Below are 24,860 nucleotides of genomic sequence, written 5' to 3'. Positions count from 1 at the left end.
ATTCTTTTTTTTTTTTTTTTTTAAACTTCTTTGTTTACTTTTTAGTACTGGGGTTCAAACTCAGGCTTGTGAGTGCCAGGCAGGCGCTTATGCCACTGAACTCTCTCCCCTACCCTAATTGATTCTTATAAGTGTTTGAGTGTGAAGGTTTTTTCTCTCATCTTTCATGCTCCCTCATTATAAAGGTAAAACTTGACACAGTGTGAAAAGAAAAGAAAGCACAGAAAAATATAAAATGCGCCAAAAATTCTATTGCTCAGAGAAACTACTAACCTGTTGTTATCTGTTCTTCATGACTTCATTCTAAGGGTATTTGTGAAAAGTACACATGAATCGAAAATTGTATGTAAGTAAAAATGAGTTCCCAATATAAATACTGTTTTATAACTTGATTTTTTCTCCCCATGTAATAGTATACCTTGAGCTTCTTCATTTTATTTATAATATGTCCTCTAGTGATGAACATTTGGATTGTTTCCAAATTTTTACTGTTATAAATTGTATACCTATGAAGGTGCTCTTACATATTATCACTTACACCTTGCCATATACTACAATATTTAACCCATAATAAAATTATAGATTTTTTATGTTGTGTATTCAAGAGAAGAGTTTTGTTTTCCAGTAGTCCTTGACTACATATGACCTTAGTATCCCCTGAGCATTTCACTCTTTCTTCTTCTTTTTTTTTTTTGGGTGGCATTAGAGATCAAACCTACCAGGGTCTTTGTGCATACTAGGCAAGCATCTCTCTACCACCAAGCCTTCCTCTTCCCCATGGTGTCTTTTAGATCTTTCCAGGTTGAGGCACAGTTGCACTAATGAGAATGAGTTTTAGGAAACACTTTTAAAATATTGGCTACTATGACTTGAACCAGGTAAACCCATTTAGAATGATTAGTTGAATTGTTATCTTTCACTGTTAATTTACATTAAAGAAGAGAACAGTTTTTGCTTATCACTATTTTTAACGTAAGGTTTACTAATCTGTGCAGAGGGTCCTTTGCACAGGCTGTTCAGCTGTTCTCCATGAATTGATAGTGCTTATTTTTATTCTCATTTGACAGAATGATAAGTACGGCAGAGTTGTATATCACTAGTCAGCTTGCCCTCACATTCTTTTTTAAAACAATGTCCATTGGCTCATTGCATATTTCTTTGCCCTCATTTCATTTTTTTGTTGTTGTTGAGAAGAAAGATCAAGAATCACCTCCCAGACTGGGCATGGTGGCCCATGCCTGCAATCCCAACATGCTTAAGGCTGAGGCAGGAAGATTGCCATGATTTTGAGGCTCATCTGGACTATGCAATGAGTTCAAGGCCAGCCTAAACAACATGGAGAGATCATATCTCAAAAAATAAGTAAAAAATGAATCATCACTTAAAAAAGACTTTTGATAAAGTCCACTGAGATCCGATCACAAATTTTATAACATGTACCTACATTTTAGGCACTGGGTATATAGTGGTGATGCAGACTTCAAGGATCTTAGAGTTAGGTAGATGAATCCTCATGACACACTTGTGGGGGCAGCAGGGGAAGAGTGGATGCCTTCTGTATTATAGATGTGTGAACTAAAGGAAAGTGACTTAGTGGAGGTTATTGTACTGCCAGGTGACAGACCTGAGATGTACACCTTGCTCCTCTGACTCTGGTGCAGGGCTTCTTCAGAAATAGTCTGGTTTTTTTGGGGAAAATGTGAGGATATAAACTGAAGTTTTTAGAGCTGTTAGCAGATTATTGCTGGTAATAGGGAATAATGGAAGTTTAAAATGTGTGTTTTAACTCACATATTCTATTGGGTTTTGGTTGCAGTCAGGTGATGCACAGAGTTTTGCACAGAAGCTGCAGCTCCGGGTGCCTTCTGTGGAGTCTTTGTTTCGAAGTCCGATAAAAGAATCTCTATTCCGATCTTCTTCAAAAGAGTCTTTGGTACGAACGTCTTCCAGAGAGTCCCTGAATCGACTTGACCTGGACTATTCAGCTGCCACCCTTGACCCACCCTCTGATATGGAGAGCGAGGCAGAAGACTCCCTAGGAAATTCAGACAGTCTCAGCAAAGAGCAGTTGATTCAGCGGCTGCGAAGAATGGAAAGAAGCTTGAGTAGCTACAGAGGAAAATATTCTGAGGTAGGAGATGACTATTTTGCCTGTACAAAATTTTCTTTCCTTGTTCTATCATTCACACCTCTGTGTTGATCTTAACTTCCATGGTTGGCTAAACTGCTGATTCCCTAGTTACCCTATTAACTGATGGTGGGTAGGCTGTAGTGATACTTAGTTAGACCTTCCATGGTACTGAGGCTCTTTGCAAGGCTCTTGGTATAGTGTTGAAGACTTGTCCGTAACCTTCTGGTTCTTATTTCTAGCCTCTTTCTTTTGTTTTCCTACCCCTTTTCGTAAGGTCACTTGGACATCCAGAACAGAGGTCATCCTTTTTCCTGTGTATGTCCCTTCCTTATTCACCTCTGAATACTGTCTCCAAAATGATCTCTTTTGCCAGTCATGTCCCCTTTGTGCTGACTTAGGTTGTTTGTCAGGTAGTCTGGTTTTCTGGCTGATTTGATTCCTTCTTATTGTATCTACATTTACACAGTAGCCTAAAATGGGGCCGGGGAGATGGCTCAGAATAAGTGCTTGCCTGGCAAATGCGAGGGCCTGAGTTCAATCCCCGGTTCTGCCAAAAACAAAACAAACAAACAACAACAACAACAAAAATGAGTCTTTTATGGATTTAAACCCTTTGAGGATTACACACCTTGTTCAGTATTAGGGAGGGAGTAGTACCATTCCATTTATTTCTTCAGTCCTTTTGAAACTTAATATTCTTGTTCAGCCTTAATTTTATTGTATACTTTCTCTTGATATCTTTTCTGTCTTGTGTAATTAGAGCAATTTTTCCACAAAAAAAGCCTTTTGTGGAAAAGATTTCTGTGGCTTCTTGTTTATCTTAATGTGCAGTGGTTATCATCTCATAATTTGTAAGTTGATATCACAGTTAATTGTAAGCAGTGAACACCAAAATTTAGGTTTAATATAGAATGTTAGCCAAAACTTCTGTTTCAAACTATGGCTGTAATATGGGTAGTTTTGCCCTGACAGCCAAACAAAAACCTTGATGAAATATGCAAAATACTTTTTTAAAGGCATAAAGTCTTGACAAAATGGGAATTATCAACCTAACGTCTGAAGGCTGGCATGCAGAGATGCACGCATACAGGGTATTAAAGCCATATATGATCTGATGAGCTTGTAGAATCAGACACTTTTTTCATCTAAATATTTTATTTTATTTTATTTTTTTGGCAGAATCAGGGATTGAACTCAGGCCCTTGCGCTTGCCAGGGAAGTGCTTATTCCACTGAGCCATCTTCCTGGCCCCCCCAAACATTTTAAAATGTTTTCTCTACCAGAGTTATTAATGTTCTTGAATTTTATTACTTGTAATTACATTGTTTTCACTAACTCATATGAAGCTTGCACAGCAGAGTAAATTAAGTATTTAAGTATGCCAGATGCTATGAAGTTTGTGTTGTAGTTTAATTTTGTACTTATGAAGTAGATGTTAATTACCTCTATTTTGTAGAAATGAAATTAGAGATTTGTAAATAACTTGCTCAAGGTCCCATAGTTGTTGACAGATTCTGGATTTAATTCTAAATTTGTTTGTTTCAGTTATTCTGTGCTACCTCTAAGTCCAGCAACTTATTAGGGACCAAAGAGTCACAGGCTTTGTCTCTACTTCTTGCCATTGTAATTAACTAGGATCAACTAGTGTTAGGAATAAATTGTAGTTCTCGAGTTATTATCCTGCCCACCGTGCATGTTTTTTGAGCATCATAATCCTTTTTGGTCTTTTAGTAATAAGAATAGAACAGGCTCCTGCTCTTAGGCAGACTTTAAGGTTTTTTTTGGTGCTGGGAATCAAACTCAGGACCTTGTACTTTCTAGGCAGGCAGTACACTGCTGAGCTATATTCCTGGCCCGTTTTTATAGTCTTAAGTCTGTTGCTAGTCTCATCTTCCTGTGCTGTCTGCCTCTTGACTTTTCAAACATCACTAGTGGCATTTGGGGACATACAACAGCTTTCCAAGAAAAATAGCAAGCCTTATAATACAAAGTGCTTCCACCTGACTCTGTAGAGACACTAGTACTTCTAAGTAGGGTTCCAGTAATTCACTGGAGCCATGTGTTTAGTCTGTGGATGTATAATGCTTAGAACTTTTATGTTTAAAAAGGTTGTTAATCCATAACTTTTTTATCAAGTTGTGCTGGAATGCATTAGGTTAATTCTTTCCTTAGGACTTACAGTTTCCATGTATTGATTATGAACATTTGCAGAGCTATAGTAATAGATCCTATAACCAGAAGCAACTTTTAGAGATCACTTATTTGGTGTAGTGTAGGCTAACGCAAATCTTACTTGGAGAGCCCTTTAAAATACAGATTCATATGTCTTTACCCACTGTAATTCAATTCTCAGTTAAATTTTGGGTATAGCTTCAGAATTTCTGTTTTTAGCAAACTCACGGTAGTTGATAATAGTCTGTGACTGCATGATGTAGTTTGAGTTCGCTTATGCTTTTAAGTAATATCTTCATTACTTTCTCACTACTGAGACAAAAGAGCTGACATTCACAAGCTAAAGTAGGAGAGGTTTACATTAGCTCACAGACTGTAGTTTCTAATCCATAGTCAGTTGACTCCAAGGTAAGGTGACATAGCAGTAGTCATAGCCGAGGAGCAGTAGTCCATGGCATGGCACGCAGGAAGCACAAGACTTCCTTTTTTTCTTATTTTATTCCATCCAGTCTATAAGCCTATTGATTGGTGCTACCCACCCCCACAGGAAGGTCCTCCCTCTTAAGTAAATCAGTCATCTATGCCCAGAACTATGATAAACCAAACAATAGGTTAATCCAGTATCATACCCATGATCCAGTTACTCCTCAAAGCCTAAACTATTGAATGCTTGAGGCTTTGGGGTAACAACTAGATATAAATCATAACAGGTAAGTTGCTTCCATCCTTACCTATGAATTAGGTACTGAAATCTAGAGAGTTTTTACCTAACATGAAGTCATATGGGGATTCAGTATTGTATAGTCAAATTATATTTTACTTTGTAGAAATATATTTTCTATGTTATTTACTTTTAATGGATATTCATTGAATTAGGTTGTATGCTGAAATGTTTAGAAAGGATTTTTTTAGTTTTTAAAAAACTTTTATGAAGATATTTTAAATTTAAATAATTATTTGCATTTATTAATGACTAATGTTATTGATGACTTTATTCTAGCTTGTTACAGCTTATCAGACTCTTCAGAGAGAGAAGAAAAAACTACAAGTAAGTGATTTATTGACTGTGTTGTTGAGTACAATTGTAAAATTAAAAAATACATAGTAGTAAGATATTTCTAATCCTTTTTTAGAGTTTCCATAACAGTGTTTAACCCATTGTACCATTACTGGAGATCTTGATAAAGAGAGGGTGAATGATACATCTTAGAGACTTTTACATCTGTTATGGACAGGCTTCCATGAGTTACAGATCCCTTCAGTGTTTAACAGGTTTGGATTTCAGGCATGTTTGTCTCTTTCAAATAGATTTCTTAGTATTTCAGTCTGCAGAAAGTTTCTTCTCTGTTTAATAGGAAAGAGATAACCAAAATTCTTTCTTTAATTATTTGTATTTTTCGGTAGTAGGGATCCAAATGAGGGCCTTGCATATACTAGACAAGGGCTCTACCACTGAGCTATATTCCTAGCTCACTCAGCCTTCTATGACTTTTCTTTTGTTTCTTGGATATACATCTCTGATGTCTGCAGTCATCTTTGTTTTATGACATGGTATCAAGATCCAAATGCAAAACTTCCTTTCTTCTAGGATAGCAGTTTTCCAAGGCTGCTGTTTTTAAAGCTCTTGGTTAAGTATATGGGAATTAAAGCTATTAAACCTCTTCATGAAGACCTATCCTGACCCTATGTATCATCTTGTTCAGGGCCAGAAGTTTTCGTCCAGACACCTCAAGCGATTATTTACACATCAGAGATAGGGGAAATGTCCACTCCAGTGCAAGTGGTGCCATCAGTTTGATTTTTGTGGTTGTGTGTGTCAAATGTATCTTATTTTTGGGTGTTATTTTAAACAGTTCAACATTTTGACATATTTAGATAAGCTAATTATGTAACTAAAAATTATTTTTATGTACGGGGATTTTTATGTACAGGGATTTTTGTGAAATTGATTTACCCAAGTAATTTTCCTCCCTCCCTCCCTCCCTTTCTTCTTTTTTTTTTTACATTTATTTATTGTGTGTGTGTGTGTGTGTGTGTGTGTGTGTGTGGCCAGCTCAACCCACCAGGGGGCGCGGCTGGCTGGCATGTGGTGCTGGGGGATCAAACCACGGTCCCTGTGCTTTGCCGAGCTTGTTCCAAGTAGGTGCTTTAGACCACTGAGCCATCTCTCTAGCCCCCTTCCCTTTCTTCTTTTCTTCTTTTCTTTTCTTTCTTGTCAAGACTTGCTCTGTAGTTCAGGCTGGCCTTGAACTCACTGTGTATCCCATGCTAGCCTCATACACTTGGGATGATCCTTCTGCATCAGCCTCCCAAGTGCTGAGTTTGGAGGCATGTGCTACCACACTCAGCTTGTTTTTAAATATCTTTCTATAAATATTAATCCTGGCACGTTAAGTGTAACATTAAACATTAAATTCCCTGGCTTTGATCTGGAATAATAATTAGTTTTGAATGGTAACATCATTTTCTGCAGATTTGATACTCTAATTATTCATGATACATATGAAAATTAGGTTATTACAAATAAAGTTTTAAATTTGGCAATATTTTCCTGAAATGAGAACATTTGCAGTTGAGAGTAGTTCTGGCTTAACTCATTGTCTTAATATTCCATAAGTTCATTCTCAAAAGGTAAGTTGCCTGTTCCTAAGTTCTATGGGTTCCTTGTTTGTGTATGTATGAAGTATGGATTTAGAAATTCCAGCTGTACATAATTCTTTGTCCCAAATAAAGTATATTGGAGATAAAATTCATTAACTTGCACTCCTTCCTGTGTGTGTATATGCCCATGTTGCCTGTCTAAACACTTCTTTCTTAAATACCTTTTCAGTAGATCCAATGAAATTAAAATTGTAAGTACTGCTAAAATCATTACTAATGCCATTCATACTAGTTAACATTTATTGAGCTCTTACTATATGCTAGGCATTGTGTATTTAGTTCTTTTCCTCTCTTGTGAAGAAACTGAGAAAGAATGACTTGTTCATTGTTTCAGTGTATAAGAGGCAAGTGGGAGGACAGGGATCCACTACATTGCAGTTAGCCTACAGAGCATGTGCTTCTAAATGCTGGTCTGCAGTTTCTCACTTTTCTCAGCATGCATCTTTATACATTTAAAACTTTGTATTTGAAATCAAACAAAATCTGTGTTCATGGCTTTAAGGAAAAAAGGAAAAAGACTTTGCTTTTGATTTAGTCACTTTTTAGTCCTCTAAAAACAACCCAGGTCACATTCCTCTGATCAGAAACAGCTGTAATCCCAGATAATGCCTTTCCCCCCCCACCCCCCCGAGGTAGTGGTGATTTCCACCCCCCTCCCCAAGCCTCACATATGGGAGGCAGACACTCTACCACTGAGCTGTATCCCCAGCATTTTTACTTGTTGAGACAGGGTCTCATTAAGTTACTTAGGCTGGCCTGAACTTGCAGTTCTCCCAATTGTCTGGGATTATAGGTATATACCACCATGCCAAGATGTCTGTGTGTTTTAATAAATATATAGTCAGTTATATGCCCACACTCATAGACAGAATATAGAGGGTTTTTGTAGCATCATGAATTAACTTTCAATAGAATCTCAACATGGTCACATCCTTAACATATTCAGTCCTCTTCTCTCTCTTCAGGTTATTTGGATAATCAGTTATAGTATTACTAAATAATTATTTTTAAATTTGTTTTGCATTGTTCTAAGAAGATTTTTAATCACCTATTTTTTTTTTAAAGGGTATATTAAGTCAGAGTCAGGATAAAGCACTTCGTAGAATTGGAGAATTAAGAGAGGTAAGTTTTAGTGATTAATACTTTGAAAATAATATGACAATTTTATATGCACATAATTTATTCTAGGAGTAACTGACCAGTCCATTCTACAAGACTGCAGATTACACTCATAGAGCTTTTATTTATGTGGCTCTTTGAAAGTAAATATTGTTGAAAGTCATGAAATAAAGGTGTCTTGACAACAGACATTGGCTTATCAATGTGAACAGTCAGCAGCTTCCAGGGCTAAAATGTCCCTACTGTATTTCAGGCTTTATTTTACTTTTCCTAACCAGTAATCTTTTTTGTAAAATATAAATTTTATATTCATTGTACTTTTGGGGGCAATTCTTAATAGAGATTCGATTGAGCTGTTGTCTCACTGCTGGTCACATGTACCTACTCAGTATCCATGTGGGCAAGGCCACTCAGTCAGTTCTTGCTTCCTTTTTCTAGTTCTTTTGTTCCATGTCTATCTGATACTTCATTGGTTTCCTCTATTTTATCCAATACAGATCCCAATAGCATATTTACTGATATTAGTGTCTTCTTTCCATTTATTTGTATTTTGGTGTTTATGGGGAGTGTCTTGTTACTTGTTTTTGTTATGAATGTTTTTCATTGGTCTTGGTTTGCTACTTTTTATTACTGTAGTTCCCAAACAGGGCTTGGGGGGAGTTTGAAACAGGTGGGATTACTGGGATTACAGGAAATCAAAGTAAATTTAGAATTGTATGTATTCTAATTATATAATTATAGAATTTATCAATCAAAGATATAGAAGTACACATAGTTTAAAAAGGATTGGATAAATTAAAAATTCTACAAATAGCAGTTGAGCAATTCTAGTATGTTTGTGAGATGAGGCAAAGGAGAAGCAAAACATGATAGTTTTGAATGGTTGAAATGTCATGAAGACCAGCCACTTTGTTCCACAGATTATCCTTTGTTATTACTGTGGCCTGATTTAACTATTACTTTTAGTTATATAGGAATTTCTTGTGTTACATTATGTTTTATTCTTATTGATACCATTTTTGATTTCTAGTCTCTTCTAGTTTATTATACTTAATATTATTTCTAGTTTTTTATATAGCCCATTTCCTGTTGTTTTTGTCATGATACAAAAGAGTTATATAATTTATCGCAATTTCCTAATAATCCTTTAAAAACATTCTAACTTTGAAAACCAGGGTAGTTTTTTTTTTGTTATGTCTACAGAATCAAGCATTGACCTCTATTGTACAAATACTTTCATCTTTCCTTAATGAAAAATTGTACAACTTGATTTTGATTAGTACTTTAGAAGAATTAATACTAACTTCTAAAGTAATAGAGAAGAAATCTTTTACTGTAGTCTTCCTATGATCGTACTTTTCTAGTTTGTCTTGGAAGACAGCTGGTATTCAGGGAAGCATTGCATACGATTAAAAGTGCCACGTGAGAGTGTAACAGGTTGCCCCCTGTCCACCTTTATATAGCTAGAATGTAGTTTGTACTGTATGAAAATGTCACTGATGCACCTTTACTTTTTGCTAGAGGAACAGATAATGTGGCATTTCTTCATCAGAGATTTTTTCTTTTCTGTTGAGCTAGCATCTTTGCTTATTATATATTTTTGCTCATTATCTTCCATTTGGAGAATAAAGTGTGTTAACAATAGATATCTGCTTTTGGTAAGAAATTAAATGAGGGCTGGGGAGATAGCTCAGTAGAATAAGTGCTTGCCTGGCAAGTGCAAGATCCTGAGTTCAGTCACCTGTACCACACACACACACCAAAAAAAAAAAAAAAGAAAAAGAAAAAAAAGAAAAAGAAATTAAAATGATAATTTTATTTTCTTTTGGTAAGAACTGTCCATGTTTCATACAGCTAATGATAGATATACATGGTAATGCAGAACAGGCATGTTTATTCAGAGAGTATTTTTTAGAGATTTGGCATTACATTTTGAGAACGTTTCATTGAGGGACATATGCTCAAGAAAATACAGCTGAATAAGAAGTGGGCATCTGAGTAGATCGCTAGAAACCCATGTGATGTTTCATACTGATGGCATTAGGAAAACTGGAAGATTATAGGTGTGGGGAAGAATAGACATTAAGTGCCAGATAGTGCGTCTCTGTTTTGAAAATTAATACATTTGAGACAGTTTAAGAAAAGGGAACTGATTATAAGTCCTTGAAAATATTTGTAAGGGAATTATTCTAGCAAATGTGTGAGGAATGAATTCAAAGGAAGACTTGAGGTAAGAAATATCTCTAGAATGCTATTGATGGAAGTTCACTATCAAAAGTTAGATTTGGACTGTGGTTTCAACTGTGGAAAAAAATAGAGAAAGTAATAAAATAATTTGATAACATGTAGGGAGCAACAAAGGTATTTTAAATATTTTTAGTTTAGGGAATTAGTGAGGTAGTAATCCCAGCACAGTGAAGGGTTTTTCAATATAGTATGTTGTCAGTGTCTAGAATTCTGAGGGAGTAAGTGTAAGGGAGAAGCACTGAAGACACAGAACCAAGACTGAAGTAGAAGGACACATAGAAGGCAGTGAAGGATAAAGAGGCATATAGCCAGAAACCCCAAAGCCATGAAATGCAGATACCTTCATTGAGGTGGTAATAATTGGGTTGGGATTCAGAGAAAGATTATTGAATTTTAGGACTACCCATTAATGACCCAAAGAAAGCATTTTAAGTAATTTCAGGAACTAGAAATTTTCTTGTTTGATGATCAACTGGTTCATCCTTTTTCAGATGAGAAAGCATATAGTTTTTGAATAATGGATGCTTCATGTATTGGGAGGAAGAAAACCATTGGCTTTCATCTTTTTATTTTTTCCATTGGCTTTCTATATGGGCCATTATGGTACAGTTTTAGATCAAGTTATAAGATAACACAGCATTATAATGTTTCACAGTTTTATCTTTTTTCTGTTTGTATTACTATTATCAATCATTACAGTTTCAGAAAATGTACATTTTTTTTCTTAACATGGTATTTACTAAGGAAAAAGATTATTTGTTGGTGCTTAATATTTTCAATACTGATTATTCTTTATTTTTGTTGGTACCTTATAAAAGATACACAAATCTGTATTAATTATGTTTTTAAATGTTGAAAACTTTAGTTTGTATTTGTTATGTTGAAAATCATTTATAAAATCTTTTGGTTTAGGAGCTTCAAATGGACCAACAAGCGAAAAAACATCTTCAAGAGGAATTTGATGCGTCTTTAGAAGAGAAAGATCAGTATATCAGTGTTCTCCAAACTCAGGTAAGAGAGTAAAAGTATGGAATTTTTGTGTTGAAGAAATGAAGCAGTTTTGATGGGCTGAATTATTAATATACATGTGTGTGTGTGCGCGCCCGCACGTGTGCATGTAAAGGGAGGTGTAATTTAAAAACAAAAAACAAAAGAACTTTTCATGAGTTTTGAGGATAACTTTTGGTTTATTGTATCTTTTTACTATATCACTAATAATAGCACATATAAAAATAAATTGCATTGGGAAAAAACTTTTTAATTTTTTTCTCATTATATAGTAAAAACAATATTGTTTACTCAATGTCCTTAATGTTTTTACAAGAGTATTTCTGCCATTTTTTTTTTTTTCTTTCCCTAAATGAAATACTCTTCTCTAGGTTTCACTCCTGAAACAGCGATTACAAAATGGTCCAATGAATGCTGATGTACTGAAGCCACTTCCTCAGACAGAACCACAAGGCGAAGCTTTCACTAAAGAAGAGCATGTAGAGGATAGTATAGAGCCAGTAGGTAAGCTTCTTTGTGTCAAAAGTTTAACTTAAAAAATTGAAAAGAGGGCCGGGGAGATGGAGAGTATTCTACTGAGCCATCTCCCCCACCCCTATTATACTTTTTTTGATGACAGTAGTTAGGTTTGATATAAACAGGTCAGTTTTGCTCAGTGTTAATAAATATACTGGGTTGGGGCAATAGCTCAGCAGCATAAGTGCCTGCCTGGCAAGCACAAGGCTTGGAGTTCAATCTCCAGTACCACACACACAAAAAATAAAATTGAAAACAATAAATATGCTAATTGTAATTTTTTGGGGGGGATTATGGGCATGTAGACTCCTGACCATGCTAATTATAATTATTCAGTTATCTAGTTTTTTAACTAGAAAATAATAAATAGCCAAATTTTATCTTAAAATTTAATATTGCCCTATGTTTTATTGTTGAGGTACATATTCAGGAAAGTTTCCACTTGTATTTCCTACACTTTTTTCTCAGAGAGACTTACAATAAACTTGGTCCAGTCAGAGGTGGAATAAATTGCTGAGCAGCTAGCTATCTGAGCAGCCTATAAGGGATCCTGAACTGCCCTGGAATGTGAGAAGTTCACTCAACTGTGGAGAGATGCAGAAAGCTATACTTCTCAGAACTTTTCTTAGGAAGAGATTAGAAAGCAGTTGGGAAGAATGAATCTTCTAGATCAGAGTTAAGACAAGATTAAAAATATTTTTGTTTTTTTTGGAGACAGGGTCTCACTATATAGTTTGGGTTGGCCTTGAGCTCAGTACTCCAGGCTGGCCTTGAACTCAAGGTGATCCTCCTGCTTCTTCTTGAGTGCTGGACTTATAGCCAAACACCACTGGCAAAGTGGATAATTTTCAATAATAAAAAGTGACTTTATCTTTAAAGGTAAATTCAATTAATGTTAGCTAATTATTATGCCATTCAGGATTGGGTTGAACCACCAAAGAGGTGAATGCATTATTAAGGATTTTCAGCAAAATATTAAATGAGTATTAACTAAGAATAGAAATTTGGAAGACCCTCCCATTATTAGCTACCAGAGTTGTTCCCTCTATCTTTGGTCTGGCTCAGACTATAACCAAGTACGAGGCACAGTGGCACATGCCTTTAATCCCAGCACTTTGAGGGATAAGGCAGGAGGATTGCAAGTCCAAATCTTGCCTGGACAATTTAGCAGACTCTACAACAAAATAGTGAAAAGTGGATTGAGGCTGGATCTCAATATGAAGGCCCTGGATTCAATTTCTAGTAGCCCCCTACCCAAAAAATGAACTCACTCTCTCTGTCTCTCTCTTGGGGCTGGGAGTATAGGTCAGTGGGAGAGGGTGTCCTAGCATGCGCAAAGCTCTCAGTTCTAGTTAACAGATTCATACTTACTTGAATTATGTTCCTCACTGATTGATCTGCTTATGGTACTTTATTGATAATGGGACAGTTTCTGCTAAAACACTGGAAACACTTCAGCAGAGAATTAAGCGTCAAGAAAATCTACTTCAGCGTTGCAAAGAAACAATTCAGTCACATAAGGAACAGTGTACACTATTAACCAGTGAAAAAGAAGCACTACAAGAACAACTTGATGAAAGACTTCAAGAATTAGAAAAGATGAAGGTAAGAAAAGCAAATGAGTTTTGTTCTGTTTGATGCTATAGATTTACAGGCTCCAGAGTAGCCTGTACCACTTCTGAGAAAAGCCGTCTTTCATTCTCCATGGACAAGATGGACAGAATATCTTTCTTAGGCATAAAGTACCTTGGGCTTCATATCATTTATTTTACTTCTGAGAACTTCCCAGTTTAGTATTTTCTCCCACTAGATTTCCTGTGAACTTTTCTCCCACTAGACTATAAGATATATCTAGATTAGATGTTTGAGTTTTTATATGTGGAGAAATGGAAATGAATTTTTCAAATCTTTTAGGAGCTTCATATGGCTGAGAAGACTAAACTTATCACTCAGTTGCGTGATGCGAAGAACTTAATTGAACAGCTTGAACAAGATAAGGTAAAATAACAAACTTATGATACTAAAATTTGTCAGGGAGTCCCAAAGTTCACTTTTGAAAGCAGTTGGAAGCATTTGTAGTCCTGCTTTTCCAAATTATTGCAGCTGTTTCTAGGAAAAGTCTTTGATTTCTAGATTTAACTACTAGCATTAGTTTTATATCATATGAAGCTGATTCTCTATCCATAATTTCTTGATTTCAATTGCATTTTAATTTCAGTAACTTTTGCCAAGGAAATCTATGTTTACAGTATATACCTACTTTTCAGAGAAAATTTGTATTATTTATAGTGAAAGCATTCTAAATGTGAATGATTTTGGTATATTCTTTTCAATATTATGGGGAGCAGATTAATTTCTCACAGAAGTTGCCTGGAAAATAAATAAGTGATAATGCATATATTAACAGATGCAAAAATTTCTACAAATGGATTTTAGAGTATATGGGAGACTGAAGGATTGAGAAGAGGATGTCTTATCTTTGGCAGTTTGGAGTTGGAGCAGCAGTATTGACCTGTCTTGTAACTCCAGGTTCTTGGGTCCATTTAAAAAGGAGCTCCGATTTTGTTCTATACCACTGGTCATTTCCTTTAAAATGCCGCATTATAGGGTCTGGGGAGCAAAGGTCTGAGTTCAAACCCTGTTTAAAAAAAAAAAAAAAAAAAAAAAAAAAAAAAGCTGCATTATAGTATGGTATTTTATATGTCTTTGAAACAACCCATACCATTTTTATAAACATAACCACATTATCATGATTGCATCTAACAGTTTAATAAAAATTTCTTGTGCTGGAGAGATAGCTCCGCTGTCTAAGCACCTGCGTGGCAAGCTCAAGGATCCAAGTTCGATCCCCCGTACCACACGCTGTGCCAGCCCTGGAACCCTGGGCATGCCATGATGGTCCCAAAACTGGGCATGGTGGTGCATGCCTGTAATCCCAGCACAGAGAAGCTGAGACAGGAGAATCACTATGAGTCTGAACTGCATAGTGAGACCCTATATCCAATAAAAAATTTTTTTCTTTGTATAATTTGATATCTAGTTTCAGATTTCTCTTCATTTGTTTTTATGATTCATGATCCAAACAAATTTCTTTCATTGCAGTTGATGGATCTTACTCTTTTTTTTTTTTTTGTGGAACCGGGGATTGAACTCAGGCCCTTGTGTTTACCAGGCAAGTGCTTATTCCATTAAGCCATCTCCCCGGCCCCTAATGGATCTTACTCTTAAGACTTCTTTTAATCCATTGATTCAAGTGTTCTCACTCTTTTTTTAAATTGTGATTTGGTGTTTAAAGAAACAGAGGCTCAAGATTTTATTTTGAAAGTTTTTATTAACATTGTTTCCTTGACTTAGTTGTGGTTTTTCTATTATAATTAGCTACCTGGAAGAGTCTATCAGTAAAGCAAGGCTCAGCAAACTAAAGTAATTATATTTTAAGATTATAAAATAGCTGTTGCAAAATCTGAACACATTTTCAAGAAATAATTTCACTACTTTTTTTGTTAATCCCAAATTATTGATTTATTATATCATAATTTGGTTATCTCTTTTCCCTTAGTGGCCTTCATTCTAGTGTAGATTATCCACAGAGGGGGAACAGAAGCATCTAGCAAATTGAAGGAATGGGGTGCCTTACTGACAGTAATAAGGAGTAGTGGTGGGACTACAGACAGTCACAGGATGAAAGAGAAAAACCAGGTAGATCCATCCTGCAGTCCTGCTCCATCTACTGTGGCAGCAGGAACCATACCCTTTGAGCAGTCTCTGGGATTACCTGCATGTTACAGGCTGGCTGAATACTTTTAGTTCATTATGATTCTGGGCCAAGTTCAGAAGGTATATTTTGTTCATTGAAAACTGATTATTAAAATGTTGAAAATTACAGCACAATTACAGAAAAGTTATAAATATTTCAACTAAAATGTTTTAATGCTTGAAAGATTAAAGTTACTATTAAAGTAAATTTTACATTGAAAATATCCCGGTACCATGCCAGATAACTAAGGCATAGAGCCAGACATAAACTGTAATTCATGAAACACTGAAATAATTCTTATGTACTGACATAGAAATATTTTTATGCCTTTTGAATTAAGTTTAGGCTATATTATTGATGTTGCAGTTTTGTTATACAAATGCTTTAGAGTCTGCACTTCTGTTCAGGGAATGGTAATAGCAGAGACAAAACGTCAGATGCATGAAACATTGGAACTGAAAGAAGAAGAAATTGCTCAACTTCGTAGTCACATCAAACAGATGACCACCCAGGGAGAAGAATTACGAGAACAGAAAGAAAAGTCTGAAAGAGCTGGTAAGAACTCAGGAGTTACTTGTCTTGTGATGGAGGTCAAAAGTCTTTTAAAGTGTTTTACCAATTTTCTGAAAATTAAATATTGGTGATAAAATTGCTTAACTGTAGATACTTTTACAGGACAGCAAACTGCTCATTAGAGAATGTAGGGGTAAGCACACTATGGTCTGTGGTTTCAGTCTAGCCTGTAGTTGGGTTTATGTGCAGCCCTTAAGCTAAATGTGACTTTTATGTTTTTAAATGGTTCAAAAAAGAGAGAGCCTGCAAGGTATAAAACAAAATATTAACATCTTGCCCTTTGTAGAAAATAATTACTATGGCCTTAGAGTATGAAACTCAAGATTAGCATTTAGGAACTTAATATGTATGGTACAGTGCTTAGTAAATAACAGCATAAAATATAGTATACTTCAAAAAGGAATAATGAACAATTCATTGTCATATGTAATATGTCATAGCATTGCATTTTCATACAATAAATGCCAATCTGTAAAAATTAGGAGACCAGCGTAGTGTAATGTATTGTGGTGTAGAATTCAGCAAGGTGCAGCGTTGTGTTGAGTAATTCTAGAAAAGGAGACATGTTAGAAAGAGGAGTGAGCACAGTGAACAGTGTGTTCAGATCAGAAAGCTTGTGTCAAATTTTGAGTTGGGCCTCAGATAATGAGTAGGGTAGTCTGAAACAGAGGCAGGGATGGGACATATTTTAGTTGCTATAAGACGTAATAAGGCACAGTCATCATAGAGTTTATGTGAATCAGTTGGGAATCATTTTTGCTAAAGTGGGAAATGAAATTGGAATTGAAAGGACTGTTAGAATCTTAAAAGGTGAGTAGCTGCATTTGGACTTCCATATATAAGACAATAGGAAACCAGTAATAGGAAAGCATAATGTGATAGAAGCTACTTTAGGTAGAAAAAAAATGAAGCAGGGAGTCAAACTTGGAAGCAAAGGTAGAAATCCAGGTTTGAGGGGCTTAGAATTTTGGCTGCTTTCGTTAGGGCGGTGGTTCTGAGAAGGAGGGGAAAGGTAGAAGCTATAGAATTCAGCACTGATCAACTTGAAGGAGAAAAACAGAAATGTGTGATGACCCAAAGTTTTCATCTCAGAAGACTGATTAATAGAATGGAGTTAGACTAGGAATCTAAATGGGAAAGTTAAATATTGGAATCAGATGATGAATTTGTTGAGGTACTTTGAGATAAGCAGAGCTTTTCAAATGGAATTGACCGTAGGCATTTGAAATTAAGAAACTGAAACATCTTTTAGTAGTTATTAAGCTGGAATTGATTTCTGTAAATCTAGGAAAAGCTGATTTTATGTAAAAGTTTTATATTAGCACTCACTGTAAGGATTGATAGCAGTCACTACACTTGGCCCTTGCTTCTGTTGCTGTAGCCACTGTTAACCTTACTGCTGGCCTGCACTTACTTTACTCTTTGTTAAAAGTGCTTTACTTGTATTTAATCCTTATAATTCTATGAAATAGTTCTAGTATTCTCATTTTCCAAATAAGATCTAAGAACAAATAATTAGTCTGTGTTCATGTGCAGAGTGTTATGTAGTCAGGATTTTAATCCAGGAATTGAGGTTCCGGAGTCTGTTCTTCACCATACAGGTATTGAGTTTGGTAGGCATAAATAAATGAGAAAAAAAAAATCACACAAGAAGTCATAGGAATTATGAATATTTATTTGGGGACAGGGACATAAGAGGTGTTAGAGAAGGCAGGATGAGGACTCCAGAATACAGTTTTGAGAAATAATTTTATAAACCAGATTATGAGGTATTAAGGAGGGAAATTGGTCTAGATGAGAAGTAGTTGGTTGGTACTATCTGTATTAAAATTTTCTTCATCTCATTGCAGATTTTTTATGGATAAAGTGGTTAGGGACCCTACTAAAGTATTCTCCTTAAACCTAAGAGAATTTCCCTTCAGTAAAAGGGTCTTGCTAAGTTGTCTAGGCTGAGCTCAAACTTTCAATTCCTTTGCTTTAGCTTCCCAAAAGACAGATTGCAGGCCTGTGTCATCATGTGTAGCTCAAGGTAAATTCTTGACCTTACAGAGACTTTTAGTTTTTTTCTTTTGGTTTCTGTTGGTAGTTATAGTCATTACAAAACACGGCCACCGCCACCATCACCACCACCACCAGCAGCAACAACAACAAAACAAACAAAACCAAACCCATACTGCAATGTTAAGCCCCTCTCCTTTAAAAATGTTTCTGGATTGGGGATATAGCTCAGCGGCACAAGTGTCTCCTTGGTAAGCACAAGGTCTTTAGTTTGATTCCTGGTATTAAAAAAAAAAAAAAAAATTCTTGCCTGTACTTACACAGAATGAATAAAGTATTATGCTTGGATTAAGAAAGTTTCCAGAGTGTACTAACTTTCATAAATGCTGTTTTTCTTTCCCATATTTTGTTTCCGCTAAAGTTAACGTGTTTTATATGGTTGGCTGCATTTAAAAACTTAGATTAACTCATAACATTCCTTGCTTTTTTATTGTCATGCTGTGTTTGTGCAGGAAATAAGCTTTATATTTCTTTTTATAGTATAAGTCTTATATACCAAAGACATCCAGGAGATCATAATTGATGTTTGAAGGATCTTTAAAATAGTTTGTGTTTAAATGTCTAAGATTTACGCGTTTTATACAAGCCAAAATCACATGTGTATTTAAATGCTTTGTTAGCTGCTGATAATTTACGTAACAGTTTTCTTGGAGTTTTAAGTCTCACAAAACATCTTATTTTTGTGCATCCACACATGCCAATAAGTGAATCATGGTGCCTTTCCCAAGCCTTGTATGAACAGGACTGGGGTAAGGGCTTTCCCCCCACTTCTCATGGGTACTTAGAAAAAGCTTCAAAAAGAAAATTCCATGTTTCTCAGGCAAAAACAATTATAATAAGAGTATGAATAAAAGTAGATTTTAAGTGTGCTGTTACATAAGTAATAGTACATATTTCGGTACTAAATGAGTATCCAATGGAAAAAATTGTTATTTTAAATGGATTTTAAATTTAATTTATTTATGTTTCTGACATTGGCATTTTCACAGAAAGCATTAACAACTGGAAGAATATATTTCTTTGGTGTGGGGGTTATATCTCGAGTTTAGTTAAATGCAATTAGCCTTAGCACAATGTTTTCCAAGATTAGCCTTGTGTTTTCAAGGTTTTTCATAAATTTGTATGTAAAGAATGTATGAGAATTTAGATATATTTGTAAATTTTTGAAGGTCAGATCATAGTTTATTAATAGAATCAATTTTGATGTATGTTTTGGAAAGTGGCTTAAAAATATTTCCAGTTCAAATATGATATTTATTAAATCTCTGTAGGCTGTTTCTTTGTATACTTAGCACCATGAGGTCTTTGCCACTAGGTGGCAGTATTCTATTTTTATTTGTATAAGCTATAGGCACTATGTAGCTTTCATGCTTTTTCATCTCTAAAAATTCTTTACACTTTTATTGGTAATGTGAAAACAACTGTATTTATGTGGGTTCTAATATTGCTACTTATTGTAGTAGTAATTAAAATGAAAAATATAAAAATGTTGGATTTATTAAAAATAAGTTATCAACTTATTACATGTTAGCATAAATACTTTTATGAAGTACACTCATATTTTCCAAAACAAAATCTGGTGGGAAGAATGGATTTATTTTATAATTTTGTTTATTGCAATGTTTGGTGTAATATAAGACAGCTGAGTTTTAGTGCCTGTTTTTGCAGTCTGTTGTCACATGTTTTAGTTGAAATATATGAAGAAAATCTGCTCTACACAGGTACATTTAGAAAAGGAAGTACCTTACAGATCCTCTCAAAGGGTCCTAAGACCCTCGAGATCTTTAGAGTACATATTGAGAATTGCTGCTTAGAGTTTTGAATTTATTCAAAAAGGTTTGGTTATTGGATGGGAATTCTAATAAACAAAACTTTTTTGTTGCTTTTTCTATTAACTTGCATTTTATTCATTTTATAGTGCTGCCTTTTTTAAAAAGTCCAATGCCATACACATGTTTTTTAAGGGCAGGTGTGGCCAGGATAAAGACATAAACATTGCTTTACTAATTATTTTTGTGTCATTAGCTACCTTAAGATTAGCAATTAATTTGGTGGTTTGTAGACTTTCTTCATTTTACATGTTTATTTATTCCCCACAATGGGAGTAAAAATGGGTCCTATTAGCTTTATTATTGGAGTGTTTACTAGGACAAAGAAACAAAACAGTAGTCTTGATGCTATATGAAGCACCAGAATTCTGGTCTGTTATTACAATTGATTGGAGTGGTTAGGATGAGGAGAAGAAAAGGTGGTGGAATGACAGAAACAATACTATGTTCTTAGCTTTGTGTAATAGCTTTGTGTTCTTAGCTTTCTTTTTATTACTTTATTTATTTATTTATTTATTTATTTATTGTGGTACCAGGGATAAAACTGAGGACCTAGCGCTTGCCAGGCAGGTGCTTATGCTGCTGAGCTATACTTCTGGCCATTGTGTAACAGTTCTTTTATCTCCTCCTCTTTACTAGTTCAGCTGTCTTTTTGAGAAATATTTTCTGTATATCACCCAGTATCCAGCATACGATTGGCAAGTAGCACACATTGAATAAATAATTTATCAATGAATGGTTGGGTTATGGAGTAGTAGATTGTCAGATTTTCCCATTTAAATCCTTTTAAGTGAGAATTGTCCATTTTTATAATTACCACAAATGTGAGCAAACTTCATTTGAAGTGGAAAGTGAGGAGCTAAGCAATGAAAGTCTTGCCCTATATTTTACTTAATTGACACACAATTACATTTAAGGTTGGTTAAGCTTTTTGCCTAAAGTATTTTCAAAGTTTTTCTTTTTTTTAATAAAAATTGCCTGAGATACATTGAATTTTGCTTTGGAAGAACACCGTGTGTTCTTGCAATGTCCTGCAGCAGTTTGTGCTTAGCCTTCTGTCCAGTGTGAGTCTTGACTGTGGTTCTCCTGCATCTTCTTGCATGTTGGCAGATTTGTCAGCTATGGTTGATGCATGCTTTTTTTTTTTTTTTTTTTTTTTAACCCCGTATCCATTTACCTGTTGTAAATAATTAAAAGATAATTCTGTGGATATTCAGAACATACTTCTTTAGTACTTACAATTATAGCATTTCACATCAGAATGAGTATGGGAGTCACTTTTAGAATATTATAGGTGTGGATACCATTTTGTTTTGTGTCAAAACAGGGTCAGAGGTGAAATGCTTCTGGTTACTAAATAGACTTTCCTACTGTGTTCTCAGATATTGAAATGGGAGTCACTGTTGGAGGCAGATTTCCTAGGAAAGAGTGACTTGTTTTGTGATAATATAGAATCCATAATGGGTTTGAAGTAATCTTTTATATATGTGATTCTATGTAATATGTTTTAAGGCTTTTTTATGGGTATTTAACATTTCCTTAAAACAGGCTAGAGACAGAAAACTGAATTTTGGTTTCTGTCAGATGTACAGTATGCTACATTTTGTTGACAGAAACAACTACTAATCAAGTGATTATTATGGCTAATGTCTTAGTTACTCTTCTCTCGTTGCTGGAACAAATACCCGATACCCAAAATGAAGGAAGGAGAGGTTTATTTAGCTCACAGTTACTGGAAGTTTCAGTCCATATTCAGCTGTGTCCAAGGCAGAGCAGCACATAGCAGAAAGCAACCTTTTATGGTGGCAGCAAAGAGCAAGAAAGCAGGGGAGGGGTAGCAGCAGCTCAAGCAGCTAGCTTCTCTTCCGACCTTACATTATAATCAAATTACCTGCCCCAGGGCTGGTGTAGCATCCATACCCACAATAATCAACCACAAACTCCAGCAGCCAGCCTCAAGACTACATGAGGCTTTGGGGGGACACCTATACACAAACCAGAACAGCTAAGTAAGAAACACTATTATTCAACTAAGTTTTATCATTATCAGCAATCTTAGGTTTTTAAAATATTGCATATACTGTTTCTTAAATCCAGTTTTAAAGTTCTACTGTTGATTGGAAGGAAAGTATTACACAAGAGGAAGGAAATAAGAATAGGGGGAAGGAGGGTGTGAGGGAGGGGAATTGGAGGAGTAGATGTGATACTATGTGCATGTACATTGAAACATAGAATTTCATAAACTTAATAGGCATTAATAGAAATACAGTTTATAAAGTTTACCCATTAAGCTTCTATATTTGAGTTGATTTATCATCTAAGGGAAAGTTGGGATGCTCCAGTTACTGCATTTGAATAAGATTGTTGGCTTCAAAGATTTCTTTCAAGGTGCGAAATTGTCTTTTCTTTTTTCTGACATAATACTATGGAGTCAAACTTACCCTTTTTTAAACATTTTATGGAAGCTCATCAGGTAACTTAGGAAAACTAAAACTAGAATATAGTATTAGAATATTGTTAGATTTACTAAGGATTTCTAGCAAACAATTACTGGGCAGGCATATCTAAATAGGAATGTGGAGAGAGCATTTTTTTTGTTTTGAAAGATGACAAAATTAATACTCAGTGTTATACTGTGCTGGAGTCTAGAATTTAAAAAGTGCCAATAGAAAATTTACCTGGTACTGACTATGTAAAGTTGTGTTTCATTTTGCTTAATTGACCAAAGCTTTTCATTTAAACTCCAGAAGAGCATCATAATGGAATTAAGTTCTCAGATCTTGATTTAAGATATTTCTGTGAAATACTTATTAAGATTATTTGCTGAATAATAATAAAGAAAAAGTGCTAAAGATATCTTAACATTAAAAAGTAGTTGTTCCTTTTCCATTTTTTCTTTTCTAGATTTCAGTCTTCACACAAACTAAACAATAAGCACTCTATTATAGAATCTCTTTTCCCATAATCATTTTTATTTAAAAATTTTCTAATTGAGAAGATTAATTTCACAGTAGTAGGAATGGTTAGTTTTTTTTTGCAACACAATTTTTGCAACACAAAAATTTATACTAAAAAAATAGTTTGCTAGCACTCACTTTGGCAGCGCATATGCTAAAATTGGAATGACACAGAGAAGTAGCATGGCCCTTGCACAATAGTGACCCCTACATTCATTAAGTACTCTATATTTTCAGTAACTCAAAACACAAAAACTTAAATATCTCATCATTTGTCTTATATAAGAAACCTAAAATATAAATAAAGAACATAATAAAGATAGATAATAGAAAATAGGAGATCTTTTCTAAAAGGGGATGGAACCAAGAGACTTAGGAAGAGAATAGGAGAAGAAAGCAATGAAAAAATATTAACATATTAAGATATTTTCTGTACAGTTATAAACTCTCCATGAAGAATGAGGTCATTATGTATTATACACACATACCAATAAAAATTAAAATTAAAAAATAAAATTATAAAAAGAATAGCTAGTTAAACAATTTTTTATTTAGATATTTTATTTTTTAGCATATTCATCTCTAAGGATTGCCATCTTGGTGGTTGTAGGCAAATTTTAATAAATTTAGATTAAGACTCTTTTAAGGTTTTTTGTTTTTTTTTTTTAAAGAATACAGAATCTGGGCCGATGAGATAGCTCAACAGACTAAGTACCTGCTTTGGCAAGCTCAGGGACCAGAGTTCTATCCCTGGTTCTGCATGCCCATCCCCAGGGTATGCTGAGCCAGTGACAGAGTCTGGGCGTTGTAATGCGTGCCTGTAATCCCCTCACTGGGGAGGATGAAAACAGGAAGATCATCATGAGTCCGATCTGTGTAGTGAGACCCTGTACCAGATATACAAATGAAAAAAAAAAAAAAAAGAATACAGAATGCTAAAGAAAAAATTAGAAATGATATAAAATTTCATTAAACAAAGTAATAGGAATTAGACACTGGTTGTTGTATTGCATGTTATCTTCAAATTAGTTTTTAGGTTACCATATCTAAACGTGCAAAATTGATTAAAAATAAAAAGTTATAAGAAATTAGAAAATAAGGGGGCCGGGGAGGTGGTGCAGTAGAATAAGTGCTTGTCTGGCAAGCACAAGGGCAAAGGATTTAAAGAAATTAAAAAATAAACCATTAACTGCTCTTTTCAGTAGGCCAGCAGAAATTAGTAATACAATTATCCAGGCTATCCTACATATATACATAAATATATCTTTCCCCCTTCTTTCTTTTGCCCTTTTCCTCATCTCATTTTTCCTTCCCTTTGAATAGATTCTTTTCATTTCACAGTATCTATTGTAGCACTTAGATTTTATTTACTCTTTCAGATTATCACACTAGCGAGATAATACAGTGTTTGCACTGTTATTTCATTTACCAGTACAGTCTCTAGTTGCGTCCATTTACCTATATAATCCTCAAATTTATTTTTTTTTTATAGTAGAGTAATATTCTATTGTGTAAAAATACCACATATTTTTTATCCATTCCTCAGTTGATGGGCATTTGGGTTGTTTCCAAGATTTAGCAGTGACAAATTGTGTTGCTATAAACATGGGTGCATATATATTGCTGTAGTTTCATGTTTTCAGTTCTTTTGGAAAAATACTCAGGAGGTAAATAGCTGGATTGAGTGGGACCTCCAATCCTAGCTTTTTCAAGAACTTCCACACTGATTCCCATAGTGGTTGTACCAGTCTGCACTCCCCACAACAGAAGAGAAGGTTCCTTTTTCCCAACAGCCTCTTGAGCATTTTTTTTTTTTTTTTTTTTTTTTTTTT

General features: G+C 34.8%; 1 protein-coding gene and 1 non-coding gene across 5 annotated transcripts in view; both read left to right on the top strand.

The window, feature by feature from the left end:
* The window catches only part of Golga4 (golgin A4), a 144,668-nt gene that overhangs the window by 62,249 nt on the left and 57,559 nt on the right, over positions 1-24,860 (top strand). For all 4 annotated transcript variants that reach the window (XM_023719777.1, XM_023719775.1, XM_023719774.1 and 1 more), the window contains 8 exons: positions 1,817-2,131; positions 5,304-5,351; positions 8,030-8,086; positions 11,243-11,341; positions 11,710-11,842; positions 13,284-13,459; positions 13,769-13,852; positions 16,019-16,166. In XM_023719777.1, the coding sequence (XP_023575545.1) occupies positions 1,817-2,131; positions 5,304-5,351; positions 8,030-8,086; positions 11,243-11,341; positions 11,710-11,842; positions 13,284-13,459; positions 13,769-13,852; positions 16,019-16,166 (1,060 nt within the window). The remainder of the gene's footprint in view (positions 1-1,816; positions 2,132-5,303; positions 5,352-8,029; positions 8,087-11,242; positions 11,342-11,709; positions 11,843-13,283; positions 13,460-13,768; positions 13,853-16,018; positions 16,167-24,860) is intronic.
* On the top strand, positions 23,159-23,263 carry LOC111817825. The gene has a single exon (XR_002821932.1). It is a non-coding gene; the product is annotated as a U6 spliceosomal RNA (small nuclear RNA).

This window comes from Octodon degus, unplaced genomic scaffold, assembly GCF_000260255.1.
Source record: "Octodon degus isolate 3935 unplaced genomic scaffold, OctDeg1.0 scaffold00071, whole genome shotgun sequence".
Classification (NCBI taxonomy): Eukaryota; Metazoa; Chordata; class Mammalia; order Rodentia; family Octodontidae; genus Octodon; species Octodon degus.
The sequence above is the reverse complement of the archived record's forward strand: the minus strand, read 5'-3'. Positions and strand labels throughout refer to the sequence as shown.